This window comes from Phasianus colchicus, chromosome 1 (assembly GCF_987193195.1).
Source record: "Phasianus colchicus chromosome 1, bPhaCol1.hap1.1, whole genome shotgun sequence".
Taxonomy (NCBI): domain Eukaryota; kingdom Metazoa; phylum Chordata; class Aves; order Galliformes; family Phasianidae; genus Phasianus; species Phasianus colchicus.
The window spans coordinates 171,277,309-171,302,925 of record NC_143436.1 but is presented as its reverse complement, the minus strand read 5'-3'; the positions used below and the strand labels follow the sequence as shown (position 1 = coordinate 171,302,925).

General features: G+C 39.4%; 1 protein-coding gene across 4 annotated transcripts in view; it reads left to right on the top strand.

The window, feature by feature from the left end:
• Positions 1-2,117: 2,117 nt before the first annotated feature.
• The window catches only part of INTS6 (integrator complex subunit 6), a 42,016-nt gene continuing 18,516 nt past the window's right edge, over positions 2,118-25,617 (top strand). For 3 of the 4 annotated variants that reach the window (XR_016462218.1, XM_031615911.2, XM_090132272.1), the window contains exons 1-4: positions 2,118-2,647; positions 2,838-2,915; positions 3,523-3,672; positions 21,269-21,358. Coding sequence is in view for 3 of the 4 variants with exons in the window: in XM_031615911.2 (XP_031471771.1) it covers positions 2,537-2,647; positions 2,838-2,915; positions 3,523-3,672; positions 21,269-21,358 (429 nt within the window). In the remaining variant the exon portion in view is untranslated. The remainder of the gene's footprint in view (positions 2,648-2,837; positions 2,916-3,522; positions 3,673-21,268; positions 21,359-25,617) is intronic. The other variant, XM_031615910.2, reaches the window with a different exon arrangement.

The following is a 25,617-nucleotide window of genomic DNA, read 5'->3' as shown; positions in this document are numbered from 1 at the left end:
GCAGGCAATCCTGCTGACCTCAGGAGCTGCACACCTGACAGAGAGCCAGGCAATGCACACAACTGTCTGTGGAAAGCTGAAGGGAAGAAGGACATCTCAAAATACAGCTGTGGACACAAAGAGATTGTGAACATCTTTCCAGTAGTCCAGAGGTTTTAACTGCATAATGGGGCCCTGGCATGCAACTGATTCCAGAGCAACCCAGCAACGTGCCTTGGCAGCATCTTCTGGTTTACTTCCCCTAACAGCAGCGGTTTGGGTTTATCAGTAGAACCCAGACCAGAACAGCCTTGCTGTTGGTCACAAGACACAAGACTGCTACTAGAGCTTTAAAATGAATGGCTGGAAAGAAACAAGTAGCTGGGGAATCAGCGAGTACAGACAAGCTTGGCCATTCTTAAGAGGCTGACAAATATTCATGACACAGGCTGTTACCATAGAAGAAACATAGTTGCCAAACTTCATTAGCCCCCCACTCTAAGCATGAGTTCTTTCACAGATCTCACAGGCTGGAGATTCCTTAGTGGCTCCTAGCAGCGATCCAGGATAAAAGACAATATCCCCTGTGCCTTGGGATGGATGGCACAGGTCACAGGTGCCAGTAGGAAAGCCAAAATATCTATTCGCAGGCAAAAGGACACATACAAACCTGTAATGGAAATGTGATTCCACCTCTGTCTTTCCAGCCTTCCTAGAAACTAAATGCTAATCTTTCATTAGTCTTAAAAAAAAAAAAAAGAAAGAAAGAAAAAAAAAAAAGCCAAAAACAGCTCTTGCCTAACAAGACAGAAATGTTGCCTGGAAGAATGAAATGATTCAAACCAGGACACTGCCAATTTTATCTTGAGAGAAGGAGTACAGTGGCTTCGTACCTTCTAGAGCAACGGCTGTGGGAGCACATCAGCCGGATCAGGGGAAAACATCAGCCAGAAAGGAAGCAGAGCAATCTCCTGAACAGATTATGTTAAGAAATGGCTCTGGAGTCAGCGCTCAAAGGCTGGGGGAGCAGGAACAGCGCAGACACAACTGGGGGAAAAACAAACAGAAACCTCCAAAGGACGGAGAGCTCGATGTAAGGCATTAATTGGCTGGAAACACTCCACAACGATGTGATTTATAGGAAGTAAATTCGGAGTGCCCGAGCACGGATCAAAGGGACACCAGTGTTAATCTCTGCCTGCGCGTAGGGAAAAGGTCACTGCTAAGGGCATCCAATTTTTTTTTCTTTTTTCTTTTTTTTCTTTTTCCACACCAAGTGAAGGACCAGAGCGGGGCTCTGCGAATTCACCCCACACGAGCCCGGCGCTGAGCCCCGCGGGTCCGAGCCCGGGCTCCCGGCGTCCCCTCACAGCCGGCGGGGCGGTCCGGGGCTCTGAGCGCTGTGTAGGACCCCGCCAAGCCCCTCAAAAATAAAACGGCCTTCACGCCTCGGAGGGCGACGAGCGCAAGCAGCGCCACGGAGCACGGCCGAACGACGGCCTGGAGGGGCTGGGCTGGAATGGGGTCACCCCGCCGACCCTCAGCCCCCAGCCCGGGGCAGGTGGGGACTCCGCTCCGCGCGGGGACCTTCCCGCGGCGCCGAGGGGAGCGGCGGCGGCGACGCCCGCCCCTTCTCCCCCCTCACCGTGATTCACCCGCGGGGACAAACCGCCGCCGTCCCCTCCCCGCTGGGCTGCGGTCCCCCAGGCCGACCCCGCCACCCTGGCTACCGTCCCCCGCCCCGGCCCCGGCTCCAGCCCGGCTCCCGCCCACGGCCGCAGACCCCGCCGTCCGCCCGGGGCCCGGCAGAGGGGCGCCCCCTCCCGCCATTTTCGGAGGAGCGGCGCCCCCCGATCGCCGCCTCTGTCACCCCCCCCTTCACCCCACCGCCACTGCGCATGCACGGCAGCGGCGCTCGGGCGCGCGCTCCCCCACCGCCCTCTCCCACAGCGGCTCCAGCCGCCCCCCCCCGCTCCGCCCCGCCCTCCCCCGGCGATTTGAATATGCTAATGAAGCGGCCGCCAGAAGCCCTATGGCGGGGCCGGGAGGCGGTCACGTGGGGCGGGGACGTGTCCTTCAGGGGCGGGCCCCGACCTGCCCAGGCGCCCTTAAAAGCGGGCGGCGAGCGAGGAAGCGCCTCAGTCAGAGAGAGAAAGTGCCGGGGCGGTCGGGCTGCGGCTGGTCCGCCTGAAACTTCTGAGTAACATCAACAGGGGGAGGGGAGGGCGGGCGGCGGTGGAGGAGGACGGTGGTGGCGGGGGGGAAGATTAGCAGCAGCGCAGCCCTCCCCGCCGCTCCCGCAGCACCCGGCCCGTGCCGGGCTGGGCAGGCCCCTCACACAAAGGAGGGCAGGGCAGGCAGCGCTGCCCCCTTCCCCCGCCTCGGCAGAGGGGCAGCGGGAGGCCCTTCCCGTGCACAGCACTCACAGCCACTCGCTCCTCTCCCGACCCCGGCTGCCTCTCCTCCTCCTCCTCCTCCTCCCCCCCCTCCCCTTGCTCTCCCCTCTCCCTCCCGCCCGCTGTCCATGTAGCCGCCCGGCCGCCGGCCCCTCCGCACTATGCCCATCTTACTCTTCCTGATAGACACGTCCGCCTCCATGAACCAGCGCACCCATCTGGGCACCACCTATCTGGACATAGCCAAAGGCGCTGTAGAGACTTTCATGAAGGTACCGGCGCTGCCTGGCGAGAGGAGGCGAGAGCGAGCGAGAGGGGAGGGGGCGGCGGGGGGCTGCGGGCCGGGGGCGCGGGGGGCTGCGGGAGAGACGGGGGGAGGGGGCGAGGGGGTGGGCAGCGTCGCGCCGGGGGGGTTCCGGCGCCTCCTCTCGCCTCACCCTCCGCTTTGTCCCCGCGCCGCAGCTCCGAGCCCGGGACCCGGCCAGCAGGGGAGACAGGTACATGCTGGTCACTTTCGAGGAGCCTCCATACGCCATCAAGGTAACCCCGCTCCCCCCTCCCTCCCCGCCGCCCCCCGGCCCTCTTTCCTGCCCCGCCGCGCCGCCCCCTCGGTCGGGCCGGGCCGCGCGGCGCCGCGCACGCACGGGTTCGGGCAGCGGCGGCGGCGGCGCTGACATCAACATGGCCGACATTTTTTTTTTTTTATATCCCCCGTGTGGTGTGTGTGAGCGGCACTGAACTGTGGGGGAGGTGTGCTCAAGTTGGGAGAAGTGACAGCAAGTCCGAGGAGAGTTCGGCGGGGAAGGGGCGGGAGAGGAGAACACGGCGGGGGCGGGGGCTGCGGGACGCGGGGGGTGAAGCCGCTGGGCATCGCTTTGCGGGGGTCGCGAGCCCTGTGTGGAGGTACCTTCGTGTCTGTGTGTGTGTGTGGCTTCGCAGAAACCCTTGTAACAAATACTCGATGAACGCGGAGCGTTAAGATCTTAAAAGTCCGTCTTTTCCTCGTGATACTGAATATTGGTAACTTTTGAGGTGTTCTCTTAGCGTTTAAGGGAGACGCTCTAGCCAACAGAAAAGCCCGATCCCGTAGGAGGCTCCTGTCCCGAGCTCGTCCCACCAATAAGCCTTCTCACGTTTCTCTTTTCAGGCTGGCTGGAAGGAAAACCATGCGACGTTCATGAATGAACTGAAAAACCTTCAGGCTGAAGGACTTACAACTCTTGGCCAGTCCCTAAGAACAGCTTTTGATTTATTAAACTTAAATAGATTAGTAACTGGCATAGACAACTATGGGCAGGTAGGTTGACTGGTAATAGGTGGAAAAATCATAAAACACGAGACTCCCACAGGCACCAATTAACCCATTGCCCAAAGTAGTGTCTTCATGAAGTATTAAATACAGGAGCTTCATCAAAAGCAAGCAGAGCTTAGACAGTCTGAAGAAGTTTAGGTACTGACTACAGTTCTGCGCCCAACTGTTATTTCCTATTTTACTCCTTACACTTTTTTAAAAACTACAGTGTAAGCTACAAGTTGACCTTCTCAGTTAAATTGTAAATTTTTTTTGTAACAAATTCCAGAATCTTAACTGATGAGCCCAGTGAGGTTTTCAAAACTTTGATTTTTGTATACGGTGCTGTATCAGTTAAGTACAGTCTGGGAGAGGAGCTTTTTTTCTGACAGCACTAAAACACCTGAGGTACTAAGCTGGGCACTTCTTTTTCAAACCTTTATTTTCCACTGAAAATAACTTCAACGTTTACTTCAACATTTCTCTGAATATCCTCATTTTCACATTTCTTTTGGTTTATATCAGAACCTTCAAAAGCTCTGCTTTTTAAACTCTTGTATTGCAGCCGTCCCTTTAAAGCAGGACTACTTCTGGGAAGGGCCAGTGTTCCCTTGCTCGGTAGTATGACTTGCTACAAGCCAGTAACTCTAGGTTAAATATGCACTTTAAGAAGCATACCCAGTTCTTTCTGGCAGTAGATCAAACCCTGGATTTGTTTTGCATAAAAGATGTTACCAATACTGGGAAAGGTATATCCTGTATTTTTCACATAGGATGTACTAAAGTGAATCTCCCCTTTTTGTTTGTTGTTCTCATGTAATGCTTCATCTGCTCTCTGAGGATTAGTTACTGCTCTTGGTATTTAACATGGGAATGTGGCTGTGAAAATAAGTCCCCGTTTTCTCCCTCCCTTTTCCAGTCCGAGTGCAGTTTATGATAACACGCCATGTTTGTTTGGGAAGGAGATCTCTCTCATGTTGCACTGTATGGCTTTGCCACTAGGTGACTAAGTAAGTCTAAACGTTTGTAAAATGCCAGTTTGGTGATGAAACTTCAAGGAAAAAAACCTGCTAGTTCCACACATAGCTTTTTTATCTATTACCATCTGCTGTTCTCTTTTGTGTGCTAATCTTTCCCATTTTCTGCCATTTTTCTTAGTTACATTAGCAATATGAAGCTTTTTGGAACATTTACCATAGTAGACACATACATGAAATACATGCTCTTTACATGTGAAAAAATATGTGAAACCCATGTCATATAATTTGCACTGAGTGAACCAGCTAGGCTTGAGAACTTAGTCAAGTGGGTAATTGAATGGTCGTGACTATTTTGGCCAGTTAGTAGTTCTCATTATTGCAAGTTGATGCTCTTTTGTCTGTGAAGCAGTAGCTTTGTCTAGTCTGTTTTGGTTGGAGGTGTTTCTCTGTGCTTGAACCTGCTGTGGTTAGGCATGCTATTTGCTCTGTTCCATGCATGGAACAGACTGTTGAAGAGGTGTCCAAATGCCCAGTCAAGTGACTGAGTAGAACTTTGACGACTTCTAGCATCTGCAAAAATAGATGGATATATTACAAGTGCCAGATCATCTGCTGCTGAAGTGTCTGGTTCCCATTCTGGCTCTACTAATCAAAGTAGCAGATTTTCATAAATCAAATTAAATTCTGTAGCTCTTAGCTGATCTGTCGGCACTCACAGGATGAGATGCAGGCCAGTTCACTTGCCTCGAGTTCATATTGGCCTTTGAGTAATTGCTCATGTTATCCATTAGACTTCTTATTGTTGAAGTCTACTACCTAAATGTCTTAAGAGAAATCTGTGTCTAAACGTATGTGCTAAGAGAGGCTTGTGAAGTCAGGATGATAAAAATCACCAGAATTCTCAGTGACATTCAAAATATATTTTTTTTAACTCAAATTCACTTATTTCTTTGTCAATTAAAAATACTAAGATTATAGAATATTTGAATATTTTACTTAAATATAGTGAAAAGTTTGGAGAGTGATTATCTTAGAGTGGAGGAACAGATAATTTTAGAGAAACACAACATTTAGATTATTTTAGGTGTGTTGCTATGTGAAGTAATAAGTCCAAACATTAACTGAGCTTTTCTCTGGAAAAAAATCTCATCTTTTTACTAACATGCTTGGTTTTTGGTTGTATGGACAACCTTCTTCCATTTGTTTCATGTGTATGAGTTGTAGAACAAATACTTATACATAAAAATGACAAGACACATTATGAACACAATGGGGTTGTTTGCTTAAGTCATCCAGCAGCGTGATGTCTTGTCTCCCTACTAACTTTGAACTGTTTGTTTAAATGGTAGTGTGACTCACTATGCTTGATTTCTTTCTAAGCAGACCAGAGTTCTCCATCAGCTGACTTCCTGAACAAGAGTGATGACTGGTCATTCTGAAATTGAGAAAAATCTCTTTCATGTTTTCTTGGAAAATTAATGTTTATAGTTTAATGAGTATTTACCATTATTACTTTTTCAGTAAATAAGTACTCAGTTGCTCATGATGATTGAGCATACAGCTATATTAGCTGATAATAGTATCTCATGTTCAGATCTTAAAGAGACACAGTCAGTATCATTAGATTATCAAGAATCTGGAAGATATCTTTAAAAGCTGTTTCTGATATTAATGCTATAGTATGTTTTTATAATTCCTTTGTCTTACCCAGGGTTTTTTAATATCAGTTTTTGAAGTCTTCTGTCAATAGCACACACACACATGCACACAAAGAGGCAGTAAAACAGACAAAAGGAAAATAATTTTATATTCTTAACAGTCAGCTTATTAGGGATTTTGAAAGTAAATATTTTCAGGTGAGTATTCCTTTAATTTTTACAGCACTGCGGACTGATGAACTGTTTTATATTTCTTGAGTCCAGTAATAATTTCTTGCACATACTATGTTTTGTCCAGATTATAATAGCAAAAGAATGAACCTTCAAATCAGCTGTCAGCTTTTTGCTAAGAATAATGATCCTTTTCACCTCCTGCATTATTATAGAAAAGGAAAAGAAAAATTAGGAAAAATTCACAAGATTTTGATAAATTTAGGAAGAAAGCTATTTAAACATACACAGTTCAGTAGGCTCACATATCACACAGGACGTAGTACTTCGTTGGCCCAGTTTTAGCTAATTGACTTCCCTTTGCCATCTTTTCCCCAGTTCAATTTCCCCATTGTTTTGGGTAGTCAAATACTGAATCTATTTCTAGCAGATTTTCCATCCTTTTGAAATATATTTCTAACTCTTACTGCTATGACTTGTTCGGAGGTATGAGTTACAAGTTCAGCTGTGTAGTTACAATTTAACTGAACATTTTTGAGTGTTACAAACAAATGCAGCTTGTTAGAGATAATGGAAGGGTTAAATACTAGCGACGTGTTTCTGGAATTATTCTTTCTGTGAAAACATAAAACACAACTGTATCTATTATATAACACAGCAAAATATAAACAAGTGGCTGAATTGAACCAGCTATTTACTTCAGTTGTTTGCAGTTTCTAGTCAAGTATCTAAGAATGAGCAATGAAGCTAAGGTAGGTGAAATGCATCACTGGTATTTTGAAACTTGCATGCAAAGGACCAACACAGCACTACTAAAAATGAATCTGACGGATGTTTGAAATCGCTAAAGCTCTGATTATCTGAAACCCTGTGTTTCACTTTCTCTATTATTTGCTTAATGAAGGTCTCTTACTATTTTTTTCATTATTACATCAAATGAGGCTTGAGAGGATAAAATGCATTTAAGGATTTTCAAAGTCATTGTGTTGGTATTTTTTTCTATTTTTCTACTTTTTCCTTTTTCAAGATGAAATTTCGTTTCAATATTGCTAGTAGAAAACTTTTCAATAACAGAAAATGAGCTTTTTATCTCGTTAATTTAAATTGCACGTATCTTCAGCAGCATAATTATTGATATGGACAAACTGTCTTAGAGATGAATTTCACATGTTAAACATGGTGGTACAAAAGTACATGCTAACATAGTTGTTTTGAGACAAAAAGTCCAACAATAATACTTCCAAGTGGATTTGAGAGATGTTTTTCATTCCCACTGATGAGAAAAGTGCACTCCCTATTTAAAAAAATGGAAATACATTTTTGGTGTCTTAAAAAGTTTGTACCCAGTTTTAGTGAGAGTTTTTTTTTTTCTACATTGTATTTCACCCGGAAAAGTGTATTAAGACATTTTGAAACTAACATAAATTTAAGTAGAAGTGAATTGTTTATGGGTGTTTTAGAAATACAGTAATGATTAGAAACAGCCATTTCTGATTTGGAAGTTGAAAGGTGCCCTGCATTCAATGGCTTTTTTAATTATTTTTTTTTCCCCAGAGGTTTTATTCATACAATGCATGAACATCAAACAATCTAAGCTTAGGTTAGTTGCTACTCTGCATTTCTCTGAACATACTGTTAGGCCCATTTGTAGTTAGGGTAGCACTAGTGCTGATGTGTTCACACAGTGAAGCTTAAGAGTTGGTTTTTAGAGACACGTTTGGCCAAAATAGCTTAAATACAATTATGTTCCAAGTACATGTAGATAGTGGTGCCTAGGAGATCAATTCTAATTGTATTTGTAGGTGCTCTTCAATTTTTAAGACACGCTGTAGACCATCTCCTTATTTGTTGCACATCTGTGCCCTAAAATATGCTGAGCTTAAAAAAAAAAAAGAGCATGAAACACTCATATGAAATCTTGTCCCTGGTATTTACATATGTTATACATTTGCAGTGACATGTTCTGTTGAATAGTTTTGTTTTCTGATCATTTTTTGAGGATTGTTACTGGAATTCCTTGCTTCCAAAAGTCAAAATCCATCAGGCATGCCTTTTGTCTTGGCGTTTGGGGGTCATAAACACTGCACTGGAGTGGTTTGTGTTAATGTGCATCCAAATTTGGAACCAAAGTTTAGATAAGCATTTCCTGCTTTGTCATGCTTGCATGGTTACACAGCGCTTTACTTTTCATGTTGGTAGAGGCTGATCTTTACACTCCTGGTGGAGATCTCCCATTCTCTTTCACCTTTCCCAATAAACATAAAGGGGAGAATTTCAGACAACAGAAAGCAACTCAGCAAACTTAGGTATAATGGCAGAAATACTTAAAGAAAATAGAGGACTTTGAATTACCCTATTAAGTAGAAATAGCCTTAGCATAGATTTTAATGCCTATTATGTCGAAGACGTATGTGAAGTGCTGATGAAAATCAGTCTTTTTCACCTCCTATGTGATGAAGTTAAGCACGGTTTCCTAATTTATAGTTTTTAGGCTGTAATTTACAAGTCTGTTATCTAGTCCATACTTAAAATGATTCTAATCTGTAGGTAGTTTTGTTTTATCGTATCTTCTAGTGAGCACTATGACATCTTTTTCCGCTTGCCAGAGGGGCTGCATTCTTTTCAGCCTTCCCAGACTAACAAAGTTCACTAAGTCTCAGGAGTAATAATCATATCAGACTTAGGTGTTGTTAAAATCACTCATCTACTTCTAATCCAGTACCTTTTTAAGGAAGAATTAAAAGTTAAAGCAAGCTTACACGAAATGCTGTGCTTTTCCTGGTTAAAATGATCTCATCCATCTCTTTCATTAGCAGGAAGAGTTGAGATACTTCCTCATGTTCTGAATATCAAATATGCTTTGGCCGCTTTGATTCTTTAAGTGCTTGATATTTCAATAAATTGGATTTGGAAGGGTCAGTGCCATAATGTGTCAGCAGTGACTTTGATTTTTAGGGATCAGGTGGGGGCAGGCTGCCAGCACTTCAGCAGCTGCAGTAGGTGTCTGTGTCAGGCTGCTCCTTGGCCTCACTGGCAAGTCAGAAGAGGACAGTTTGGAGTTCCAATATTGTATCTCTTGCCTTTTTATCTTGAACCTCGTATCTGTCACAGTTCATCATAGACTCCCTGGATATACTATCTTTCTTATTTAGGTGCTTAAAGATATGTGTCCTCTAGGTGAAATATTCTTTATGTTTGTGCTTCATTGGAGCCAACTGCCAGGGATGGGAAGCAAATACTCCTACGTTCGAAGACAGAGATTGGTCATTTTATAAAAGACAAAGCATTTTTTCCCCAATGTCTATCACTGTATTCTCTAACTTTTTTTTTTTTTTACTGAGTAATTGGACAGCCCATGCCTCCAAAGTCTGAAGGGAAGTGCTTTTGTTTGTTATGTGCCTAACTTTTTTTTTTTTTTTTTTTTTTTTTTTTGCTTTTTGTAGTGTATTTGTGCCTGTAACGGCACAGTGTGTCTTTTGGTTCACAGAGTATTTCCATATCTGCATCTACCAGTTGGAGAACATATTAATGTTTGCACTCCATGTTGCGATTTTTAGCATCGTACTGTGTGGCCCTTTAATCAAGTTGTTTTCAGCTGTTGTTTGTGCAACAGATTGGAATTTCATAAAATTTGTGAGCATTAGCATCTGGCTAATACAGAACTCCATCGAGTATGCAGTTTGCATTGTGTGATTATGGTGCTAATTTTCGTTGTCCTAAGCATAGCCCAATCTTATTTCAAGAAAAGCTACTACATCAGATAGGAAATGGTTTGTGTGTATTTATGAAGTATTTTCTATGTATCAATGTGTTGATGTTAGTCAAATGCTAAATATTGAAAGCAAATAGGATTTCAGGTGCTTCTTATTGCTTGTATGCTTCGCCTTAAAAATTAAGAAGGGATGCCTGTAATCCCGGTACTGTAAAGCTGACCCTTAATGGACTAGATTTTTCAAAAATGTATAGCAATTTTTATCTTAAAATAATTAGAACTCAAGAATGTTATCTAAGCACCTGTTGTTTTTATTCTAGAGGTAGTGCCTGTGCCTCAGTTAATTGATTTGCCCTGGCTCCCATAAATCTGCAGTCTGCTGTAGATTTAAGCCTACATTTTTCCAGTTAGGGAAATTGGGTTGGTGCCTACAGCTGAATTAACATATGTAATATTTAAATTATAGTATATATATACACATAAATAAAAAATAGTAAGTATTTAATTTTAAGATGGCAACTTAACTTTAGTCTGGAAACATGAATGAGTATGACTAAGCAACTGAATCGATAAGGCTTCTATTTGAATGAGAGGATGAGAGGTTTTGTAAAAGCCAATCCTACTCTCAAATGTAGGCCTGGCAGCATTGATAACTTGATAAATAGAATAGCTGATAAGTATTGGTTATGTCTGATGTTGTTCCAGGGCTTTAAGCTTGGGGATATTGTACAAAACTGATCTAGCAGGAGCAGAGTAGTTCTCTAGTATGCAGTTCTGACAGTTATTCAAGGACGTAAATATTGAAAATCATGCTTAGTGTCCAGTTGTTGACTCATGCAGTAGAAATTTGCCTGAATAGTCATATTTGGTGTCTGTCCAGTGTCCATTCCTTTTAATTCATGTTTTTTTTCAGTCTGCATGCAACTGTGCCTGCTTGTGGGGAGCAGGGTGTTAACCTGATTTCATCCAGTAACAGTGCTTGACGATAAATGATCTGAATATACTGTGCATTTTTGTCAATGTCTCCTTGAGACAAAAGGCTGCATTGGACAAATCCAGAATATTTGTCACAGGAATCAATTTAAGGTGCTGACATTGTTGCTTTAGTTGAAGATAGTCATTTCTCATATTCTGTGTTCATCTTTCCTTCACCAAATGCTCCACCCTGGGACTTTAAATCCCAAAGTACTCACTTCATTTTGTGCGTTGTTGTAAGACTGCTGAAATGACACCCATCCTAACTGCTCTGCTCCACTCCTGAACGTCTGGACTCTTGTAGTTATGCCAAACTAGGAGCACGTTGTGATTGTGACTTCATGTAGTAAATTAAACTAAACTAGTGATTGATTCAGATACTTTAATAAGCTGAACTGTGAACTAAAGTGGTTCAGAATCAATTTTTTAACAGCCAGGTTGTTCCTGCTGTAGTGGTGATAAACTCCAAGAGGGAATCATTGGGAAGTGTTGGGGCAGCAATCATTTATCTTACATTCATGAGTCCAATACTCTACCTTCAGTCAGATTGTCTTTAACCTGAGTTGATAACTTACAAAAAGGTAGGGTGAATTTTGTATACATTTCTTTGGCTTTTCCACTTTGGTTATTTGATGTTTCCATGCTCAGTAGGCTGGTAGTTGTGAAATTTGCTATTCCAGTACATGGAGGACAGAGGCCTGTCCTAACCCTGTGAATTCCACTAACTGAGCCAGGCCTAGCTATGTGAAGTCACTGCTGTGAAGCAGAATGCAGTAATTAGGGACTTGATCCAAAGCCTGACAAGGTCAGTTATTTTTAGAATAAAAGATTCAGAAATATTTTTAGAAAATATGAGCAAAATGATCTTCAAACCCAGCTTTTTGGGGGTTGGCTTTAAAGATCAAGTCATGTTTGGCATGGACAGTTATATCAGCTGTTTTTAAAAAGCGTATAAAAGCTCAAATATAAGCTGTTCTTTAGCAGCTTGCATTTACTGTATTTAGCCAAACAACTTTGGAAACCACCGGGATTTGCAGGCTGATTTATCCAACTTCAGTGTGATTCCAGTAGCAATTCATTTACAAATCTATACCTAATAAGGTGCATCTTTATCTTTAAGTAACAGTTTCCATTACCTTAAAAATAAGGTGCAAGATATACTCAGTTATTTTCCTCCTTGTGTATTTCAATTTCATGCAGAATTAGTTCTTTCATTTGGGGGATTTTCATGAATCACTGAGTTTGGCGCTAACGTTTTTAAAATATTAGTAGCTTTTCTTTTTGTTGTTTTCAGTTTTGTTGCTGTTCCTCATTATTACTTGCTGGAATTGACTGTGTATGAAGAACATTACGTAGCTCTTGTTTTTTTGAGAATATCATGTTAAATTACCTGTCATAAATTGTGAAAGATTCAAGGACTTAATTGTTTTTGAAACTTATCAAGGACCTAACCTAAATTGGAGCGCTTACAAGTTAATCAAGAAGTTATCACTTACATAATATATTATTTAGAACTCAATTAAATTTACTCTTAGATAAAAGAAACAGGACAAACTTTTATAATGAAGTGGTGTTTTTGAGGCTGATTTACAAATGTTTGGAATTATGTGATGTATGAACTTAGAATATCTGTGAATCTTGGGATTCATAGTCTGCTGTCCTAGTAAATCCTACTGTGTATTCATTATTTTTGTGTTATTCAGTACCAAGTCTATAAAAATGCTTCCTTGGCAAATCTCCCTTCTGTTTTCATATGTGCACTACTTGCTGTGGAGGCTTTATATTCTGGAATAATCATCTTTTGCATTGAATCTCCTTCTCAGGCTGTTTTCAGTTGCCTTTTTGGTGTTTCTTGCTGTTAATCTTGGTTTTGTTCTTAGAACCAACTTTTTGAGAAGCATTCCAAGATGACTGTGTGTGCATAATTAGGTAGTTTTCTATGCATTACTCTTCACTAGATTCAGTCCTAGACTTGAGAACCCAGAATCTGCAAAGTTACGAGCATTGTAAAAATGATACTAGAATTGCAGAATAACTTTATTGCACGTTTCAGGACAGGTATACAATGCAGTTATTGCTTACAGAACTCAGACTTGCAAGGGCAGGTAAAACAAGCAGAGAACTTGTACTTATGTATCATATATTAAAAATTTGTGATTTTTTTTTTTAACAAAGAGTTTGATATCTCATTTCTCATGTAATTCAGTAGTTTTGTCCCTGTAATATATTAAGTAATTTCTGATTGGATCTCTGAATTTTGCTGTGGGGCTTCCAAGCTGGACAGAAAAGATATAAGAATATATTTGCAGCTTCAATATTATTTTAAGATATATTCAAGAATACTCTGGTGCAAATTACTTTTTCATCCTATGTATATTTTACTGTGTACCTTAAATCTCCTTTTCTGATGTGGAACTGCGAAACCTGTTTAAGAATGCTCCCTTCATTCCTATATTCTGCAACTGCTGTGCTAATAAGTGTAATTTCTTGCCTGGCTGAGGAGGAAGTTACTCTTGTGTTCTCCTTTGCTAATTGTTTTCTTTAACCTGCAACTCCTTTTTTTTCCGGTCACCTGAAATACAGAAAACTTCAGTTGTACCATAGAATCAATAACCTGCATGTGTGAAGATCATCCAATTTACTGTTAATCTTTAGAGCCAGTAGTGAGAGATGAAGGAAAAGCTATTCAACTACCTTGTAATCCTTTGCGAGCATTCTGGATAAGAAACTGTTTATTGTATGCCTTCGACGTTGGAAGAGTAACTCTTAGCTATTTGTAACATAGTTAGCTAAAGAAGAGTTCTCTAAGAAATGAAAATTCATTTTGCCTGTAATATCTTCTCTGTAGCTTATAGAGAGGGATAGCTGTAGGTTGCTGAATTCAGGTTTTGAAATCACATCATGAAGGAAAGCTCTACTGTGATGTCCATTCTTACTGCAAAATCATTGACATCAATATACTGACTTCCAGAGTGTGAATGAGTGCAGGAGAAAATGTGACTGCTTGAACATCATTTTCCTTTTCTTTGAGGGAAAAGAGGATGAGTTAGTGGAAGCATGAGTTCAGATCTTGATAAGTTCTAGAAAGCTGTTTCTTAAAGTTGTTCTTAAGGTTTTGTCCAAAAGATAAAATAGTTCTTCTTATCTTCAGAATAAAAGTCGGTGGGCTGAATGTAATTGAATGTTGTGACTGAGGCTTCCAAAGGATGGGCAGTAGAATAAGGGCATTAGACAGCAATAAAAACCAAGAATTGGTTTTATGGTATGTCTTTGGTGTTAGAAACCATGAGCTAACAGATTAAGATAGTTTGATTAATAGGCTAGGATCTGGTAAGCAGCTGCTTCTTGTCTCTGCTTATACAATTGTTCAGCCTTTTCTTAGGTAAATGCAGTCACAGAGGAAAAGAGTGTTTACTTTGTTGCTGTGTATTTTGAGACAGTATTCATACAGAACATTTATCTCCTTGTTCCTCGATCACCTCTTATAAGGAGAGGTTTTAGTAACTTGTGCTCCCTCTGCTGGCTGGCTTTCTAATTGCAGAGTAAAAATACTACATAACATAGTCTATTTAAGTATCTCACTTATTTTGGCCAAACATCAATTTATAGATACTTTACTGTATGGGAGTAGAAGTACAATAAAAACCCAATCTAGTCCTAATGTGTGGGAATCGGGAGTGGTTTTGGAAGTTGGTGTTTTCTTCTTAGTGTGTGTTTGTCATGGGGTCAATCAAAACTCCTTTGGCAAACCTCTTTCTTTCCCACATCCCTCTGTCAGACACATTGGTGTTTTTAGTTACTGTGTGTCTGCTACTATTAATTATGTTTCTGATTCACTTTTATTTCAGGATGTGGAACTCTTCTTTTTTGAGGAGGGGGGGGGGTGGTGTATTAAAGAGTCTCTCAAATGACCTTCAAGGATTATTTTACCTGTATTCTTCTTGAAACCTGTAATTAAGGGTGAAGTAGTATTCCCAGCTGCCTAGCTTCAGAGGAAGGTAGAACATAAATCCTCCCATTTTGGATGCTGTAGGGATGAGAAAGATTTTGATGTTTTAATAGAAAATGGATGTCTGTACTGCAGGTGCTTATGTAGACTGTAGAATGAGAGTTAAAGGTAAGAATTCACCCTCTTCTTTGTATCTCTTTCAGAAGAATACTGGGCACTTCTTTTTGGTGGTAGTGGAATTCCTGGATTTCCTAATTTCATAAGATTCCACTCAGTTACTGTTTGTCTCTTTGCCATTAATTGGATATCAACTTCATAAGTCTTCAACCAATTATGTCCTATTTACAATTCGGAATTGTTAATTTAGCTTTCATGAAACTTCTAAGGCTTCTGAAAGTGATCTTAAAATTCATGTGTGGTACAGATACCTTATTCTAGTAGTAACAAAGTTGTTGGTCCTATTGCAAAGCTACACTGTCTTCTCAGTGATCACCAGTGTCTTACAGGTAGCAAAACAGATGACTTAGCAACTCTTTTTGCATGAAATCTGGCTTGTCAGAGATCTTAATCCTGTGTATAATACCAGAAAAAGCTTCAGTTTAAAGCAGTGTTGCTTCTTATCAAATAGTAGGAAAATTTACTTGTCTACTGAACTAGAAAGCTTATTCTTGAGCACTGTAGTGTGTTTATGTGTGTAGTTGTAGTGTGACTACATTCATTTGAAAAAATCTTAAAGGCAAAGTGGTTTCAGTGAACAGTTCTATTGCCAATTTTGAATTCATTTAAACTTTAGTATGATGCCAGAGTATTCAACTGTGTTTGGGACTTGGGAAACAATTGTGTAATGTATAAAATAGAATTGAATTTATGGTCCTGAATGACTATACTAACTAGTTCTGCAGAGATAATAGAAGATAATGAATGCTGATAAAAGTTGAATAAGATGCTGCTGTTCTTGTGTAGCTATTGGTGCAGAGCAGCTGTTAAATACCTGTCTGTTTCCCTAATAATCTTCTGCCTTGAGCAAGGAAAGGTCTCCAGTAAAGGCAATGTTCATGTTTTAAACATTTTATAATTATGCTAAAGCATAACTGATATTGCTAAGATAAAAAAGAGAGGGGAAAAAACATAATAGATAGGATCATTTATTTTGCTGGAATCCAAGTTCAGCATTTCGGTATTTAAGTCCTTTACTGGTGTAGGAGGTACAGATCTTCCAGTGTTACTGCTAATAATTTTACCATAATTCTGTCTTTTTTAGGTCTTATTTGAAACAATTGTTTTTGCACCAAGATTGTTCACAGATGCTCATCGTCATTTATGAGCATTTTGAACTTTTAAGATCTGGAAGGGGAAGAAAAAAAGGATTGAACTGAAAAGTGCACACTTGTATTTCCTGAACAGATTACTCAGTTCTCTTTACTGATGGTTAGGGCTGTTATGATTGAAAATAAAAAGGGTTTACTGCAAAAATGTGTAATGGAAGAGCAATAGAACCTCCATTCTCCTGTTAAACTCTATGAATTACTGAAATGAATGCATATTTGCTTTCAGGAACTTGATCATGATCTGAAAATTAGCATGAGAAGAATTTTCTATGAGATCTCCCTTTCTGATTTCTACTAATATGTTCTTTTAAAATTGCATTTTTTCAGCTTCTAGTCTCTGGAATTTACATGAGTCTTTCTAAGTCAGTAATCTTGAATTTTTAGTAGTCATTTTTTGTTGGTATGTCATTTTTAGTCTCTGACTTGGTATTTTTTGTCATGTTTCCAGTTCAGCTATTACTTACAATTTTCAACACTTCTGACATTGAAATTAATATTTAAATGTATGCATGATGGTAGTCTTAAGTAAATGTTCTCTTGGTGCAAGTAGAATAATGTAAAATACCGTATATTTGCTGAACTGCAGGTCATGGTTGTTCTAGAATTGATTTAGGTGTACAACTTGGAGAAGAAAAAAACCCATCTGCGTATTAATCATTCTGAAAGTGGTTGCTAAATTTGTCTATGAAATTGAATCTTTGGTCCTGGCAGTCTTAACCAGAAGTTGGGCTTGATAATTTCATCCATTTCTGGCTCAATCTAAGGCTCCTTTTAAAAATGACACACGAGCCAGGGTGAGCTAGCCATGTCTCTTGCTGTGACTTATGAGAAGTGAGAGGTGAGAAGCTTCGTGGTGTTCACAGCTCTTTCTTTGTTTTGCATTATTTGAGCACAGAAGTACTTTGTTTGGAGAAATAGCATCTAATGTAACTGGAGTTGTTTTGTGGTTTGGAACAAGCAGTCTTCAAGCGATCAGCTGTTAAGAAGTATGCATGTTGCATAAGAGAAATTTGTTTTTTTGGGCTTTGGATTTCTTGCTTATCCAATTTTAGCCTAGCAAACCTCCAGAATTGCCCTAATGTTTATACTCATTCTTAAGTTTTCTTCTAAAACTGTGTTTTTTGGTCTCATCAGAGTGTATCTCTTGAAAATCATCAGTGTCTATCTCTTGAAAATGCAGGGCTTGTAACACTTTACAGTACTTGGTGGTTAAATAGGTCAGCTGCTAAAACCTCAGGTGCTGGTTCTTCAGTATGCTTTTCCACCACTGCTAGAAGCCTTCATAAGGAAGATTGTGTTCAGAGAAGTTTGAATTGGGTAACTGAGCTAATTGAATTAAAAAGGTGTACAGCATGAGCAAATTAGTATGTATCAAATATGATACAACTAGCTGGAGACCTTATGGGAGCTAGTTGCTGCTGAATTTTCAGCTAGGAAAATACTTAGTTTTTCCAAGATACTTATCTATAAACAAATCCACTTTTTTATCTTACTAAAATAAGAGTTTAAAACACTGATTTAATGTAACCTGAGCAATTTGAGACTCAAATTACCACAGTATAAATGTAACTATAGAGTTTATAGACTCTAAAATGTTTATACCCTGTCAGTGGTTATAATTTACTCGAATGCAGTGCACAGGAATAGGAATATCTTTGCTTCTACTTTGCTGGAATTGGCCTATATAATGCTAGCTTAAGTAGTGAGCAAAGCTCTTGTTTTCAAAGTTTGCTTATACTGAAGCAGAGTTGTCTTTATATTATTTAAGAAATGGGAAACCCTGAGTTCTTGTCTTTGAGTTTATGTTATAGGAACGCTAGATATTTTCAAGAGCATGCTATTTCTAAGGTGTGGAAATTCAGTGTTTTGTTGTAATAGCATATTTCAAATGGAAAGGTAATCAAAAATTATCAGTTTGAAATAAAGTTCTAAAATGTTAATTAACAAACTGCTACAGTTCTCTTTAAAAAAAAAAAAAAAAGGTTGTAAGTGTCTTTAGGAATTTCATTTTGCTAAACTTAAAACATCTGAGTTCTGAAAGCATATTTATTAGAGGCTGTTCTTAAGAATGCCTGACAGTAGTGGCTTTGTATGCCTTCGTGTGGCTAAGTGAGGAGTATGGCTGGAGGAATCAGGGGGTTTTAAAAAGTTAAGGACATAGACTTTTTTGGTCTAAAACAGTAGGCATTTTATTGATATATTTCTTTTTCCCCTTGGTATACTCAAATTTACATTCCTCTAAATGGAATGTAGATCTTCATTTCATGTTTCTAAGTTATACAGGACTGTGAGTTTAAGTGCAGCTAGGCAAACTCATGTCTTGAATTCGCTGGTGAACTGTATAGTCTGGCTTGATTTCATAAATCCTTTCTTGTAAGGATACGTAGCTCTTTTGATGAACTCAAGGTTATATGGGTAATTTCACATGTGAAGAGATTTCAAGGGGAAACTTGCTCTTAGTGCTTATATAGATATGAAGTGTTCTGCAACAGTGAATTGCTACTGTTTCCACATCTAGCCCTCCTGTGAAAAGAGTTACTTAGTCTTTGAAATTCTCAAATCAGTTGTTACTCTGGCTATAAATGTATGTTGCTCTTTTCTGGTTTAAAAAAAAAAAAAGCTTTTGTAAATAAGTTGCTATGTTTGTGTTCTAGGCAGTATCTCGGTCATTATCATGTGAAATTATGAGAGATTAAGGCTGAAGTCATTATACATATAATCTTCAGGCTTTTTCTGGAGGAGATGCAATTTTTGTTCCTTCTTTACGATTTCATAATTCTAAGATCCTAAATTTAAGGCTTAAATTTTGGATGGGTAAGATTAGGAGATTACAATTAGGCTACATAAAAGCACTTAAGATAATGAGGAACTGTAGTTAATAGATGATGTCAGAGACTAAATTTTCCATAATTATATTTTGAATTTGTTGTGGTTTTATGATTTTTGTTACTGGTATTCCACGTCATAACATCATGTAGTGCCAGAATATTGACCTAGAACAGTATAACCCATAATGTTCTAAATCTAAAATCTTGTGTTTTTATTTACTTTTTATAATCTGTTATTGAGCTGGGATGAAAGTATTTTTTAAAAACTCCATATTCATGAGAAATATTCTTTTCCTCTAGATAGAAACCCTTTTTCAAATACTATTCCAGTTGCAACATCATTAGCTTCCTGCTGGTATTTTGTAGTTGTGGTGAAGTTCTAGGAGGAAGTTTTTCACACAGAGGGTGGTGACACACTGGAACAGGTTGCCCAAGGAGGTTGTGGATGCCCCATCCCTGGAGGCATTTAAGGCCAGGCTGGATGTGGCTCTGGGCAGCCTGGTCTGGTGGTTGGCGACCCTGCACATAGCAGGGGGGTTGAAACTCAATGATCATTGTGGTCCTTTTCAACACAGGTCGTTCCATGATTCTAGTTGGCAGAGAAACATAACTGTTCTTCGTAGTTAAATGAGGCTAAAAAATTCTACAATTGCTTTCAATTAAAATTGATTGTATTTTAGGAATCCTTAAGTTCATACAGCTATTTAAATTAGATTATGAAGTAGCTTGTCTATCATAGAAGGAATTGATCTTCACTATTTAATTTCTGGTTTTGCTTAGTTTTTGTATGTAATGCTATTCTAAGAGAAAATCTTATAATCTTCACTAAGCTTCAGAAAACAGAGCAAATAGCTTTTTCATTTTTTCTGTTGGCCTAAAGTAAATTGTCCATGGTAAAGGTGTTGCTGCTTAAAAATGAATGCCCCTTACCAAATGGATTTCAAATTCAGTGAAGTGATATTTCTGATCTAAACAATCAGTACTTAAAACCATTATATATATATATATGATCATTTAAAAGGTCTTTTTTCTGAAAGCTGTTAATTCTGTGTCCACTATTTCAGAATTAATTATAATCCTTCATGAGAGAGTTTGTTTATAAATGATACTAGGCTGGACCTGGCATTATCTTTATTGTTTTCTGAAGAAAAAATGAGGTGTCAAGCTTGGACATAGAGAATAGAAGCCTCTAAACAAAAGCTTGTGCTGGCCCTTAGGCCATTCTGTCTTTAACCCTGGCTAGGGTATAGTGTACTAACTTTTCTTGGAGTTGACACATCTATGGATTAGTTTAGGATCCTCTTTCTTATTCAGAAGGGCCTGAAGACTCCTAGCATACTGGCAATAGAAAAAAAGGAAGCACCAATAGCAAACCAGACTTATTTTTGTTACAAATCAGTTGAATGACTTGGTTGGATCACAGAATGTCTTAGATTGTATATTTGGATCTTAAATAATTCATTATAGAAGGTTTATTTTCTTCAATAACTTTCTTGTGAAGTTTTCTTGCATGTATGATTGAACTCCTTGAGTGAAAAAAAAAAAAAGCAGTTGCTAGTACTGTTCATTTAAAATTTTTCCTTAATATATAGAACACTTGTCCACACTAGAATCACTATCACAAGGTGCTGTGAAAATGCTTTAGTTGGTCACACAGTAATTAAATCAAGCATAAAATCAACTCTGCAACAGGTAGAACAGGGCGTATCTGATTTGGAGAGTAAGTTGCTCCTCTAAATAGCTGCAAGGCTGTCTGAATGCTGCTGTGCGTGTTATTCTTCAAGTCCTCTATTAATCATTTTTTGTCATATTTTGTATGTATTATCTGAGTAAAGATGTGTTGCCTACCTTTCTATGGCCAAACTGTAAAAAGTCTGAGAAACCCATGGAACCATACATGAGAATAACATTTGCTGTTTTGTCAATGACTGCTTAATGAACCAAAGCTTACGAATTTGTTGTTGTATCATTTTAAATGAAGCTACTTTTTTCTTTTCTTAGGGAAGAAACCCATTTTTTCTGGAGCCAGCAATAATTATAACAGTTACTGATGGGAGTAAATTAACTACAACAAGTGGAATACAGGAAGAGGTAAGATCTGACCTCTTTGCAGTGTACTAAACACAGTTGAATACTGCTTTGAGGAGAAACTTATGATCCTACTGTAAGATGCATTAATTAATAGCTTAAATCTGCACGTTTTTTCCTTTATCTTGAGGTAATTTTATACAATAGTACTGTCAGAATCTAAATTGCTCTTTTTTCTTATCACGTAACAGGAGCATGTAGTGCAATTTTGGTGTGTTTAGTAGACTCAGTTCACTATTTCTTTCAAGTGAGTTCATTTGAAATATGTTAGTGGAAGAAACTGATTTCTTTGAAACGTCTAAATGTTTAACTGATCTAAATGTAAGTACCTATAGATCCAACCTAATGTGGTCATTTCCCAAAGAAAATTGTTGCTGGGCAATATATGAAATACATTGTTCACACTAGGCTCTTAAAGTGATTATAACCTCTTCAGTAATATCCTTATAATCAAAAATAAGAGTGGAAGAAATATATTTCAAGTTAAATCTGTAGTATAGTTTTTAAAGCACTAAAAGGCTTTAATATATTGAATTATCTGTTTGGATATGTAGCCAACTCAGAATCAGTTAACGCTGAGACACCAGACTATTTTAGCTTAATGACTGCACAATTATTTCCTTAAAAAGATGTTTAAAAAAAAAAAAGTCAAGAAAGATGGCTTTGTGTGACTGTCTTAGTTCATGCAGTAGAAAAACAAAACTCTAAACTCATTTCCCTTTCAAGGACAAGGCTAATTTCCAGATGTCTCTCTTGAAACTTAAGAGGAGTATTCAGACTTTTTCATATGGTACACCACAGTTGGGTGTACAGAGTAATTTATCAGACATCATTGTTCATCAGTTTCTTGAACTTCTACTCTGTTAATACTCTACTATATTGCATTCTGATAACACAGAAGTGGCTTGTGTGGAAAGTGATATTTGAGCATTTTTGTAATGTGTTTGACGTAGAAGGAAGACACTTAAATGACTTGATAATTCTATATGGACTACTAACAAACAGACATAGCCAGTAACTGAAAAGGCATGCCTGGATCCAAGACATCAAGTAGGTTATCTTTATAAAACTTTTAGTGTGTTTTTTAACCTTCTAAGTTATAAAGTAGAATAGCAACTTCATGTTAACTGTAATTTGGTGAGCAAGTGTAAACTAAAGAAAAGACAAGCTTTCTACAGTATGTAGTAGCATTCTTAACGACAGAATACTGTGTTTTATTTTTGAAAGATAAAACTGGTCAAATAGTCATGTAAATCCTTCCTTCAACATTGAATGACAAAGCAGGAAAATCTGGTACTGATATCCTGCAGTGAGGGTACTTGAAGGTGATCAGTGGGTACTCAGCACTGGTGAGGCTCACCTTGAGTATTGTGTTCAGTTTTGGCCCCCTCACTACAAGAAAGACGTTGAGGCCCTGGAACGTGTTCAGAGAAGGGCAACAAAACTGATGAGGGGTCTGAAGCACAAATCTTATGAGGAGTGGCTGAGGGAGCTGGGATTGTTTAGAGAAGAGGAGGCTCAGGGGAGACATCACTGCACTCTACAACTTCCTGAAGGAGGGTTGTAATGAGGAGAGGTTTGGCCTCTTCTCCTAGGCAGCAAACAGGACCCGAGGAATTGGCCATAAGTTGTGCCAGAGGGGGTTTAGATTAGACATAAGGAAGAACTTTTTCTCTCAGAGTGGTCAGGCACTGGAATGGCTGCCCAGGGAGGTGGTGGAGTCACTGTCCCTGGCAGTGTTCAAGAGGCGTCTGGATGAGGAGCTGCAAGATGTGGTTTAGTGCTTGTGGTAGCAATGGTGATGGGAGGATGGTTGGACTAGATGATCTTGTAAGTCCTTAGTCCTTTTCAACCTTGTGATTCTATGATTCTAAAGCAAATGCCCACTATGTTGAAAATTGCACGTGTTCAGCCTTTACAAGAGAAGTCTAAGTGTGGGGGAATGTCTTACTGCTGCCTGTGTGAAGCCAGTAGGAAAGATGAAGGTAACTTTTTCTTTCAGATTTTTGCAGACAATTGCATTCGTACCAATGAAATTGGCTTTATTACTGTTGGAATGTTGTCACTTGCCCTACTATAAGCTGTCAAACTCTATAGAGTCTGAATTCTTGACTGAATTCTTCAGTTGTCCTTTCCCTCTGGAATTTAACACTTTGTCTCAGACTAGAGACAAATGGTGCAGTCTATGCAACTCTCATCAGTACCAGCACCAATTAGAAGGACTTAAGAATCTCAGTTCTTCAAACACTTCAGTGCTGAGGTACTGCAAAGTGCCTGCATCAATTCTATGTTCAGCAAGGCATGTTGAGCAAATTCTTCCTTTGATTCACTTTTACTCAGTTATAACTTAGGGAACTGAGGGACTCCTACTGTTTGAATACCATCATTAATTATAAATCTGATGCTATAAAATCTTGGAAGTGACATTCATTTCTGTCATGGTCCCTGAGACTTGGTCTTTGCCTTTTCCTGATATTTCCTTTAGAAAATGTTCAATTGCTTGAAAGGATTTCTTATTCCCCTTTACATTACAAAATGCTGTAATTTAATGGCTAGTCAATCTGATGTCATACTTCTCAAGTTTTGCAGCTTCTGGGATATCTCTCCACGTCTTCCTTCTACATGTACTCCATTTTTGTATGAAGCATTAAACTCCCATTTGCAAGCATGAAACTGGATTATTGACACATTGATATACTGATGCATGATAATGCAAACAGACAGCATCAGTCATGTTCTTTGTCCTCTGTATGTTGCCATTCTCATTTCTTCCTGCTATAGGAGGCTCTTATGGGAGGAATTGGTAATTTTGGACTCTTCATCCCAAAGCCATTGGCATTGCTACATCAAGTCTTTCCAGGATTTGTCTCAAATCCTGGCTGTAATAACTCTGACGAGTGGCAAGATCCTTCTTACTTTCAGCAGTAATCAAGAACTGTAAATATTCAATACTTTTAAAAGTAGCTTTTCTAACTCAAGTCTGGATTTCTAATCAAACTGAGCAACAAGTAGGTGATGTATCCCTTTCACTGCATGTTCCCATGCTTCCTCATCAAAGTTATTTCTCTTAGCAGATGGGTGGGTTTTAAGTATTTGGTGCCAAGGCCCAAAACACTTGAGATGAGAATACTGTGCAACTATTAGCTGAGCATGCACTTGCTTGTAGTTAACATAGTTAGCATTAGAATGGCAAAATCAGTCATGTCACTGAGATGGTGTCTCTGTGATCTGGATTTATTTCCTATAGAAGAATGTTCTGTGGTTTTCTGTTTTAACTGCAAATGACTGCACAGAAAATAATAGGAAAACAATGCTGTCATTTCCTAAGGATCTGAAGTAGAGATTCTGAAGGACTTTTATCAGCTGGGCTTGAATCTTGTTGTTCATCCTACTGTTTTCTAGTGGTGAAATACTGAGTATGCTTGGAATGTTATAGATCTACTTGACATGGGTACGAGAAAAACCTTCAGGAAAAAAGTAGAGTTTGTGTATGCTCTTACAAATAAGTCTTGAGACAAAAACAAATCTGTTTCCCAGTACTAAGTTACGAGGTTATGAGGGCACTTGTGTGTCATTCAACATAGACAACGTTGAAGACCATCGTTGGTAAATAATTTTTTTCACTTGTTCATTCTATCTTTCTCTCAATGACCAATATGAAAGATAAAACAGGACAAGATGTGAAATGTGCAGGGAAAGAAAATGCAAATTGCAGGTTTCTGGGCCCACCTTATTTTCTGTTAGGTATGCAGTTGTGCTACAGTAAATACTTGTTAGTTTTGAGGGTTTTTTTGTTTCAAAACAACAGCAACAAAACCTATGAACAGTGTTGAGTGTGAAAAGACAGTTGTTAACGTTTGTGAAGTATGAAGCCTGGTTTGAAACTACAGCTTCTCCAATAACATGTATGTTAAATTTAACTGAAATCAGACTGTAGAGAAGAGAGTGAGGACATATTATGTAGTACTGATGGCTTTGCATGTGGTGTTAGGTTTTAAAAACATTTCTGGTAGCAATTTGTGCATGTTGCAGTGGTCTTCTGCTGAGACCTGCTTTGTTTTTTGGGTTTGCTCACTTATAACCAGCTGAGCTGAATGGAGATCTTGTAGTTTGAGATGCACTGAACTCAGAATAGCAATGGGGCAGGGTCAGATGGGAACCTTGTAATATGTGCTGCCTGGGGGGATACAGTGCTGCTATGAAGGTATGTTTTGCCAAGGAAATGTGCTTTCCAGAACCACTAAATCCTACTCATCTGTTGG